We start from the raw sequence: 11,220 nt of genomic DNA on the forward strand, positions 1-11,220 counted from the left end.
ACCGTAAATGGTTGGAGATTTGAAACATGCTGCCTTTTGTTACCAGTCAGACATAAACTATCAGGATAATCCTAAAGTTCAGATAGGAAAAATGGATGTGGTCAGCATGTACTGCAGTGCAATGAAATGGAAAGATGAACCGCCAGGTTTATGCTGTGCAAATGCCAAGATAAAACTTCCACCTCTCCTGTCACCACTAGATACCCTAAAGTCTCTGATGACAGGTACCAGTACAATATTAAAGCATTTCTTGGACAACATTAGGAAGTACAACTCCTGCTTCCAAATGACATCATTTGGTGCAGCAAAAGAAATGTTTACAACAGGATTTATGCCGACATTTAAAGTTCAAGGACAGGTTTACCACTCAATTGGCTCACTGCTTCCATTACAAGGAGAAGAACCTCAATTTCTTCAACTCTTTATGGGAAATGCAGAAGCAGAGGCTAAGCGGAGATGCTCTTTAATTCCTAACACTCGCCTTGATATTGTCACTATTTTGCAGCAGTTCCTTCACTTCAACAATCTATATATTCAACTTTTCAAGACTGCACTTGAATGCATGCCAAATGACGATTACAAGGTTGTCATTCCAGCTGACAAAACACCACAAGGTGAACATCAGCGACGTTTCAATGCTCCCACATTTGATGAGGTAGCCATCTTGATTGTTGGTAATGATTTTCAAAGCCGTGACATTGTGCTTCAGAAAAGGAACAATAGTTTGCAACGAGTAGCAGAAACTCACAGGTCCTATGATGCTCTGCAATATCCAATCATCTTTTGGCAGGGACAGGATGGCTATCACTCTGAAATACCTCAGACAGATCCTACAACAGGCAACCCTTCAGGAAAAAAAGTGTCTGCCATGCACTTCTATGCATATAGGGTCATGACAAGATTTGCAGAGGAAAATCACATCTTGAAATGCAAACACCTCTTCCACCAATTTATTGTTGACGTGTATGCAAAGATTGAGAGTGAACGTCTTTTATATATCCGACTAAATCAAAAGGCGCTCAGGGCAGAGGAATATATTCACCTTAGAGATGCTGTTGCAAATGATGCTGATCCAAAAGAGTTGGGGAAAATGGTTATTTTTCCATCAACTGTCACTGGAAGCCCACGACACATGCATGAATACACACAGGATGCAATGACTTATATGAGAAAGTATGGCCGTCCAGATCTTTTCATCACCTTTACTTGCAATCTCCTGCCTGGGAGGAAATTGGAGGGCACCTGTTGCCGGGCCAAAAAACAGTGAATCGCCATGACTTTATTGCTCGGGTTTTCAAACAGAAACTTTCAAAAATGACTAATCTCATCACAAAATCACATTTTTATGGTGAGACGCAGTGCTGAATGTATTCAGTTGAATGGCAAAAAAGAGGCCTTCCTCACGCTCAAATCTTGATTTGGCTGAAGCAAAAAATACAGCCTACCGAAATTGATAATATCATCAGTGCCGAATTGCCAGACCCTCAGATTGACCCATTGCGGTTTGACACCATCACAAAAAACATGATCCATGGTCCATGTGGGAGTCTGAACAAAAATTCTCCCTGTATGATTGATGGCAGGTGTTCACAGCATTACCCACGATCCCTGGTCCAAGAAACCCAAACAGGACAAGGTGGATATCCAGTCTACCGAAGAAGTAAGCCAGGGGATGGTGGTTTCATAGCAAAGCTCAAAATGCGTGTTGGATCATCACTCCAAGAGATAGAAATTGACAACAGGTGGGTAGTGCCTTACAACCCTTTGCTCTCAAAAATGTTCCAGGCCCACATAAATGTCGAATCTTGCCACTCTGTGAAATCAATCAGGTATATCTGCAAATATGTCCACAAAGGAAGTGATCAAGCAGTTTTTGAACTCCAGAAAAATGGACCTATTATTGATGAAGTGGAGGCATTCCAGATGGGCAGGTACATAAGCAGCAATGAAGCTATTTGGAGAATACTAGGATTCTCCATTCATGAGTGCTACCCACCAGTTGTGCATCTGAGTGTGCACTTGGAAAATGGACAGAGAATTTACTTTAACCCAGCAAACTTGCAGCAGCAGCTTCTAACACCACCTAAGACCACCCTCTTGCCATTTTTTGAGCTGTGTCAACAAGACCCTTTTGCAAAAACAATTCTCTACTGTGTTTTACCAAAGCACTACACTTGGAATGCCTCCAGAAAAACACTGGAACGGAGGAAACGGGGGCTTGATATTGAAGGCTATCCAGGGGTGAAAGCAACTGATACTCTTGGTCGCGTCTACACTGTTCATCCGTCAAATGCAGAGTGCTTCTACCTGCGCATGTTACTTCATGTTGTCAAAGCATCATTTTCTGACCTGAAGACCGTTGGAGGCCATGTGTGTGAAACATTCAGGGAAGCTTGCCAAAGAAAAGGACTTTTGGAAAATGATGGACACTGGGACATGATCCTCAGTGAAGCAGCAGCCACACAAACCCCAAAGCGACTAAGACACCTCTTTGCTATTATTCTAACAACCTGTAGCATTTCAAATCCTCTTGAGATTTGGACAAAGTACAAAACTGATCTCAGTGAGGACGTCCTCATGCAGATTAGAAGGGAAAATCCTCAGCAACTCATCAACTTCACTGAGGAAATGTTCAATGAAACTTTAATGCTCCTTGAAGATCAGTGCATAGCAATGTCAGGAAAACCCTTACAGTTGCTTGGTTTGCCTGCTCCAATAAGAAATCCTGAAGGCATCCAAATGTGTAGGGAGATTTTCCTAGAAACCAACTACAATATTGATGAACTGACAGAATTTGTGTCTCAGAACGAGCCAATATTGGTACCAGATCAAAGGGACGCCTATAACTACATTTTAAGTTTCAGTGAAACCAACAAAGGTGGGATTGTCTTCCTTGATGCTCCAGGTGGAACAGGAAAGACATTTGTAATCAACTTGCTCCTGGCAAAATTTTGACAACAAAAAAAGATTGCACTTGCAGTGGCATCTTCTGGAATTGCAGCTACACTTTTAAAAGGTGGCAGGATAGCACATTCGACATTCAAACTACCACTTAACCTGTCTCATAGTGACAGCCCCGTGTGTAATATTGCCAAGGGATCAGGACTGGCCAAATTGCTTCAAAAATGCAGTGCCATCATTTGGGATGAATGCACCATGTCACACAAAAGGGCTCTGGAAGCAGTGGACAGACTGCTGCAAGACCTGCGTAGCAACAAATATATCATGGGAGGAGTAGTTGTTGTTTTGGCAGGTGACTTCCGCCAAACACTACCTGTTATTCCAAGATCAACCCCTGCAGACGAACTGAATGCCTGTCTCAAAGCATCGTACCTTTGGAGAAAAGTAAAGAAAATGTCACTGAACACAAAAATGAGGGTCTACATGACAGGCGATGTTTCTGCTGGACTGTTTTCGAGCTAGCTGTTGACTATTGGAGATGGCAAGGCACCAGTAAACTCAACCACTGGACAGATCACCTTCCCAAGCAACTTTTGTTGCATTGTGACTTCCATTGAGGAGTTGAAGGCAAAGGTTTTTCCAAACATTCAACTCCACTTAAAAAATTCTGGCTGGCTGTGTGAAAGGGCTATTCTAGCTCCCAAAAATGACAGTGTCAACAAGATCAATCTTCAAATTCTAAATCTCCTTCCAGGTGTGAACACAACCTACAAGTCAGTGGATACAGTAATAGACCCTGCTCAAGCATTATTTTATCCAACTGAGTTCCTCAATTCCTTGGAGCCACAAGGACTTCCTCCTCACAACCTCTTTCTAAAACCTGGAGCACCTATTCTGCTATTGAGAAATTTGGATCCACCAAAGCTGTGTAATGGAACAAGACTCTTGATTAAGAGCCTGTTTCCACATGTAATTGAGGCAACCATTTTGACAGGATGTGCCATAGGAGAAGATTTTTTCATTCCAACAATTCCTCTCATTCCATCTGATTTGCCTTTTGATTTTAAACGCCTCCAGTTTCCTGTGCGACTGGCATTTGCTATGTCCATCAACAAGGCTCAGGAACAGTCCTTGAAAGTAGTTGGAATCGATTTACAATCTCCATGCTTTTCTCATGGTCAACTTTATGTGGCCTGTTCAAGAGTTGGAACAGCCAAAAATCTGTTCGTGTTTGCACCTGAAGGAAGAACTAAGAATGTCATTTAAAAAAAGGCTCTCGAATAAGGAGTAGAAGATTACTTCACATTACTTGGCCAATTTAGTTAAATCTGTGTGGAATATCTCTGGTGTTGAAATATATGTTGTGAAATGCTTCTATTAGCTTAGTTTTTGCCTTTTAATAATTACATTTCTATCTATTTGTTTTGTGTTTTTTGTGTGGAGAATAAATTTTTGTTAACACATTCTATTTTGCTAACAGCAGTTATTAACCCGGGCGAAGCCGGGTAGTACAGCTAGTATATTATATTTTCTTTATCAAACAGTCTGTAAGATTTGTATCAAACCTCTGATGCCGGCGCCATTCCAGCAGTGTCGGCACGTGCGTTCCCGGAGCTCATGTGAGGTTGTTACATCGTGTGAGCCCAGTAAGTGCTGGAATCACTGTCTCCACCTTCAGAAAAATCGAACATCATGAGGAAATCTGAGAGCAGCTGCAGCCCTGACAGTGAAGTCAGCACTGACTGGGCGCAGGGCTCATGTGATGTAACAACCCCAGGAATGTGAGTCCCGGCACCGCTGGAACGGCGCTGGCATGGGAGCTGAGTATGAGTGTTTTTATTTTAACTAGGCCAAACATGAGGAATGACACGGGTTGTCCTGGTAGTGAACAACCCCTTTAAGATTGTACAATTTTCAGTTAAAACATTTCCAACATTCTGGACATGTAGAAGGCTTCTCCCCTGTGTGACTTCTCTAAAGTTTATTAAGAGTTTATTTTCAAGGAAAACATTTCCCACATTAAGAATATAAAAAAGGCTTCTACCCTGTGTGACTGCTCTGGTGATTAAGAAGAGATGATTTCTTCACAAAACATTTCCCACTTTCTGAACATGAAAAAGGCTTCTCCCCTGTGTGAGTTCTCTGGTGTATAACAACAGCTGATTTCTGGTTAAAACATTTCCCACATTCTGAACATGAAAAAGGCTTCTCCCCTGTGTGAGTTCTCTGATGTCTGATAAAAGTTGATAACTGTGTAAAACATTTTCCACATTCTGAACAAGAAAAAGGCTTCTCCCTTGTGTGAGTTCTCTGGTGTATAACAACAGATGATTTCTGGTTAAAATATTTCCCACATTCTGAACATGAAAAAGGCTTCTCTCCTGTGTGAATTCTCTGATGTCTGATAAGATTAGTCTTGTGTGGAAAACATTTTCCACATTCTGAACATGAAAAAGGCTTCTCCCCTGTGTGAATTCTCAGATGTCTGATAAAACTAGTCATGTGTGTAAAACATTTCCCACATTCTGAACATGAAAAAGGCTTCTCCCCTGTATGAGTTCTCTGATGTCTGATAAAAGTTGAAATCTGTGTGAAACATTTTCCACATTCTGAACATGAAAAAGGCTTCTCCCCTGTGTGAATTCTCTGATGTTTGAGAAAACTAGTCATGTGTGGAAAACATTTTCCACATTCTGAACATGAAAAAGGCTTCTCCCCTGTGTGAATTCTCTGATGTCTGATAAAACTAGTTATGTGTGTAAAACATTTTCCACATTCTGAACATGAGAAAGGCTTCTCCCCTGTGTGGGTTCTCTGGTGGCTATTAAGACTCCATTTCTGGCTAAAACATTTTCCACATTCTGAACAGGAAAAAGGCTTCTCCCCTGTGTGAGTTCTCTGGTGAATAACAAGATTTGATTTCCTACTAAAATATTTCCCACACTTGGAACAAGAAAATCTATTCTCTGTCGTATGAATTTTTTGATGTATAGGAAAAGACTTTTCGTGGGGAAAACTATTACCACATTCTGAAAGTGAAAATGTCTTCTTTGCTTTAGGAGCAGTTCGTTTTTTAATGCTTATTTTGTTACTATGATTTTCCTTTGTAGTCAGTAATGAATCAGAAGATAGGACGTGTTTCAAAGGATCAGATGACAGATCTTTGCTGTGAATGGATGATGGTATATCTGGAGTAATGGCATTCACTTCAATTGTATCCTGAGGGATCTCAAGATCATCTGATTTAAAAATTGAAGATGTCAGCTGTCCCTCTGATCTCCAGGTACAGTCATCTGCTAAGATAAAAATCAATTATTATTTTTCAATAAAATATCCTTGAATTTTATATTTTTTAACATTTCTACTTAAACTCTCTGTAAAAATATGAATTATTCAGCAAGACAATGACAGTTCACAGTCTAATAGAAAACCTCATAGGATGAACCTGTTATGTTGCGGAAAATAATACCAATAAAAACTTCCAGTCATCCCGCAAAGAACAAGCCCCCACTCAGGCCCATCATCTGTCAGTGGAAAAACTGAGGTTTCCACATTATTAGGGTCTCAAAGGCTCTTCAAGAGCAACAAGGCTTCCATTAACCAATCCAGCAATATCCGCTCTCCCAAAGTCAAATCTCCCCCTCACTTCTGAGCCTTGCAGTGCGCCCAAAACACACTCAGCATCCATGTATTTGGCATTACTATAGTGAGAAGAACCCACTTAATTTACGGTGTGTGTCTCCTGGAGCACAATCTGGGAACAATGTAATGGGTAACAAAATGGCAAATGCACAATTTTCACTCTCCAACATCCACTGTCTGCTAATTACTGAAAAGTACCTGTAGAGTCAAAATATTCCCTACTTCTAAAGATTAATTCACTGAGGGTTATAATTTCCAAAATGGAGTCACTTTATGGGGATTTCTACTGCTCTAGTTTTCAGCCTTTTGTCATATTAAGGACTTCTGCAAATGGTGTGTCCCATCTCCTCTGGGATCTGCTCCAGCGACGTCTGTTTCTGTCACCAGGCGCCACCTTATTCATTCTGCAGGCGGCGCTGGTGATGGAGGAGACGTCAGAACCAGAAGCTCTGGGCGGCGCAGGCTCTGTCCAGCCACTAAGATTAGGGAGCCTGGGACCAGTAGTACCATCCAGTCTGGCAGTATGGGTGTGTGTGCTGTCCAGCTGGAGTAATCTGCTCCCTGCTTCAGCCAACTGGAGAGCACCGCACCCTACTAAAGCTGGAAGCATATTGCCGGAAGCTGCCAGATACAGCCTTGTTCTCCTCTGGTTCAGTCCTCTGTGCTCAGCTCCCGGCTTGTGGATTTGTTTCCTGTTGTGACCTCGGCCCGTTTACTGACTACTTTTGTGTCTTCTGATTTTGTATTTTCTCTGACCTCCATGTTCTGACCCGGTTACCTGACTATTCTTCTTTCCATCTCACACCACAGAACAGCAGGTAACACCGTGGCCCAAGCCTAGGGGTCTCTGTGTAAGTCTAGATACAGAGAAAACGGAGTAGATCGCGCCAAGCCTGTTCATGGTGACATATTTTGAGCTGCCAGGTGACCATGAACAGTGCCCCCAATACATTGTGTCTGCAAACTATTCCAGCAAAATCTGCATTCAAATAGCTAAATGTCGCTCCTTCCCTTCTAACCTGCCATGTGCCCAGATAGTAGGATACTACCGTATATAGGGTATTGTTGGTGGAAGGTGGAAAATAATTTGTAAGGTCCATCTGTTTCTTATTATCCTTTGTGAAGAATTCCAAAGCTATCACCACATAAAGTGACACACGTCAGATTTAAAAAATGGGCCCTGATAGGAACACAAAACTGGCTGCAGTAAGGGGTTAAATCAGAATATTTTGGGCACTAACTACTATAGTCAAAAACTGTGAGTATAGACAATAACACATCTACTGAAATGATCAAACTCAGCAGTCTTCATCAATAAAAAAATAAGTAACTAGTGGTGAAACCTCTCTGGGGTAATTAGAGTATGGGGCTCGGTGGCTCTTGGCAATCTAAACTATCGTAAGGAACAATATTTTCTGTCAGATGAGTTTCAAGAAGAAATATTAGACGTTCAAAGAGAACTTTTTATAATAGTGCAGAGATGAGGCGTCTAAATTTAGCTTAGTTATATCATCGCACAGGTGTAATGTTTTTTATGTAGTTTATCGCAATCTTGTTTGAAGTTAGTTGGTTTTAAAAGAAATTGAACAGTCAGGATAAAGGGAAACTCTGTTGTTATTGTACAGAAATTCACACTTGGCCTCACTGCACATTTAATGTTGTCGATCATAAAAGTAAAGTTTGGCCAGAAAGACTGGACCTGGTCTTGTAGGGACCATATGAGGACATTCAGCAGCACAGAAGGGACTTTCAATGCCCAAACTCATTTGAACAGTTTTGTTTTGGGTGGAGGAGAATGTTTTGATCTAGCGGCAAAATGGTGATCACACGATTGTGATACAGCCGGACTACACCAGCGATAAAGCAGCCACAGCCGGTGACTGAGAAGAATCTGTGACTTCTCTGCATTTAGTGGTCACTACTCACCTGGGTAGTCATATGTAGGAATCTCCTCTTTACACCGCTCATCACCCCTCACATATGTCTCTGTAGTATTAATATGGGTCAGATCTTCACCCTGAAACAAATATTGTAAAAGTCACAAACAGATGAGAAGTCACATCTATGATCAGCTCTAATCCTGCCATCTCCACCATTCTCATTACACAAGTATAAAACATATAACACTGGTGGATAAAACAAGACTGAACACAAGACCTTCACAGCCGACTACACATCATAGGGAAGATCTCATGATACCTTCTCTCCATCTACCTGATGATCCTGAGGAACATTGGGGTCTTCTTGTTTACAGTCCTGTGGAAGAGGACGGGGACACCTGTCTGTTGTTGTCCTCTTACTGGATAGATCTGGAGGAAACACATACAAGGACTGAATTCATTCTTTACATACAGATAATTATAGGCCGTGTGAATTCAGTCCTGTCTATTACCTGGTGATGTGAGGGGCTGGGGAACCTCCATCATGACGTCCTTGTACAGATCTTTGTGTCCTTCTAAATACTCCCACTCCTCCATGGAGAAATAGACAGCGACATCCTGACATCTTATAGGAACCTGACACATACAATGATACAGTCATCCCCCCGATCCCTTCATAGCGTTACTGTATAATGTACCAGCATTCCCAGCAGTGTCACCTCTCCAGTCAGCAGCTCAATCATCTTGTAGGTGAGTTCTAGAATCTTCTGGTCATTGATATCCTCATGTATCAGGGGGTGAGATGGAGGCCCTGTGATTGGACTCAGGGGTCTTTCCCATCCCTCAGACACAGGGTCCTGACAGCGCCCACTAGAGGTCTTCTTCACTACTGTGTAACCCTGGTTATGGAGAGACACATTAATAAATCTCACTACAGACATTTCCAGAGTCCTCACCTCTCCAGTTCTGTCCATCTGTTATTCCCATAGATAAGAATGATGTAATGTGACGTCATCAGAATCTCTCACCTCTCCAGTAAGCCGGAAGAGGATCTCTAGGGTGAGGTGTAATATCCTCTCCGCCATCTTGTCTCTATCCATATCCATCTTTGATGGGTAAATCAGGAAAATTCTCTTATATAGAAGATCTTCACCGACAGGATCCGATATTGTAGAGACCTGAATGAGAAGATGATGTGTAATAATACAATTACTGGAGACAATAAAGGGAAACATGAGATTTATTATTTTACAGTATTTAGTTTTCTTCTTTACATCTAGTAATAAAATCTATATATTTTAGGCCACAGACAGCAAGCAGTTTCTTCCCCGCAGTCTGCAGCTGAATACCTTTCTCACAAGATGGTTATCTGATGGTTTTAGGAGATGGATGTTTGTTCTCGGCCCCGACCCTTTCACAACTCCTGTCTCCTGGTTTAATCGTTAGAGAAACACATAACGAGAACCTGGCTTACACCTCTGGGGTTTCACAGATGCGGCATTGATAAATGTCCACCATGTAAATATGTCGAACACAAGAAATAGATTTAATCACATTAAATAAAACATTTCATTACACAATGTATCACCTGCAGCAGAGAATTTGTAGTATATTGTATTCAGTGTCTGGGATGTAATGTCAGATATGTCGGCTGCACCTCCCGTAAATAAGGCAGAGAATTAATGAGCACATAGGAGACCCCAATAATCCCGCAGCCATTAACCCCTCCAACGTTTCCACACATTTCCTAAGAGAGCACAATGGTGACTGAAAGAACTTTCAGTTTTGTGGCAGTGAAAGGGTAAATCGTTCAGGTGTCGGGGAGATGGCGGAGGGGCATTGCTGAACCGTGAAGCTTCCTGGACACTGAGGCCAAATCCATCGTACCGGAGGGTATAAAGAGAAGGAGGGATCTGATCTTACATTACCAGACAGGTGAAGGGGCCATATTGTGATGACTGTAAGATGATTGTGTTTCTTCATTGTCTTTCTTTGTATCACATCTATTACATCTATTAATGCCGCCATTCATCCTGTGCACAGGAGCGGCTGCTCCACAGACATTTATATCCTGCTCGGGTTTCATTCTTACCTTCGGTTCTGGGTAAGAAGTATCACTCCGAAACGCGTCACCTCCACCTTAATTCTCTCTGGATTCTTTCCTCCAATGTTCTGATGACGTCCCATCATTATTGTGACATAAGGTTATAAAATGAAGGAATAAAGGTTTTATGTTATTTGAGGTCCTGGATCGTCCTCTATGTGTGGACGGTTATCACTACTATCTACATTACTGTGCTGGAACTAGGAGAGGAATAATGGCGTTGTGTGAGGACTTCTCTGGGCTTCTGTCCTTCATCCTGCAGTCGTCTGAATGGATCTAATGTGGACGGGAACCAGCTAAGCCGCATTCTGTCCACAGCTGTTACCTCACTGTTCACACCACACAGAGACCCCAAAAGAGTCTCCGTGCTGAAGGGGTTACTGCCCCCTGCGCCCAGTAATGGGGGATCTCCACATACCTCCACCTGCAGAGCCGCCACCACATATATGGCTGCTCTGTGCGCACAGGACCTGTGATGAGGTCACAGGAGGGGAGGAGTCAGGGGTCACATGATCAGAGGCCTCAGTGAATGCACAGTGTGAACTGTGCGGCTCCTGTACAGTGATATCCGGAGCGAAGACGCTACATGGAGACGTCTCCGCAGTCAGTGACATTTCCGGCATTATTTGCCCCTCACTACTGGCACAATTACCCGCGCCGCCTTTTCTACAGTTTTATGTGAGGAATGTAACG

General features: G+C 42.3%; 1 protein-coding gene across 2 annotated transcripts; it reads right to left on the minus strand.

Annotated features, from left to right (window-relative positions):
- Positions 1-4,741: 4,741 nt before the first annotated feature.
- LOC141178598 (uncharacterized) lies at positions 4,742-11,010 on the minus strand. 2 transcript variants are annotated; one of them, XM_073660483.1, is made up of 8 exons: positions 10,946-11,010; positions 10,516-10,595; positions 9,452-9,601; positions 9,143-9,322; positions 8,936-9,059; positions 8,758-8,852; positions 8,470-8,560; positions 4,742-6,197 (listed from the first exon to the last, which is right to left on the minus strand). In XM_073660483.1, exons 3-8 carry the CDS (start codon positions 9,527-9,529, stop codon positions 4,942-4,944), a joined length of 1,824 nt encoding a protein of 607 aa, XP_073516584.1. In that variant the 5' UTR covers positions 9,530-9,601; positions 10,516-10,595; positions 10,946-11,010; the 3' UTR covers positions 4,742-4,941. The 2 variants fall into 2 exon arrangements, with proteins under 2 accessions (XP_073516584.1, XP_073516585.1); XM_073660484.1 differs by having other exon boundaries at positions 4,742-6,194; positions 10,516-11,004.
- Between the last annotated feature and the right edge of the window lie 210 nt (positions 11,011-11,220).

This window comes from Phyllobates terribilis, unplaced genomic scaffold (assembly GCF_046119375.1).
Source record: "Phyllobates terribilis strain yellow unplaced genomic scaffold, ASM4611937v1 Scaffold_29__1_contigs__length_15306474, whole genome shotgun sequence".
Taxonomy (NCBI): Eukaryota; Metazoa; Chordata; class Amphibia; order Anura; family Dendrobatidae; genus Phyllobates; species Phyllobates terribilis.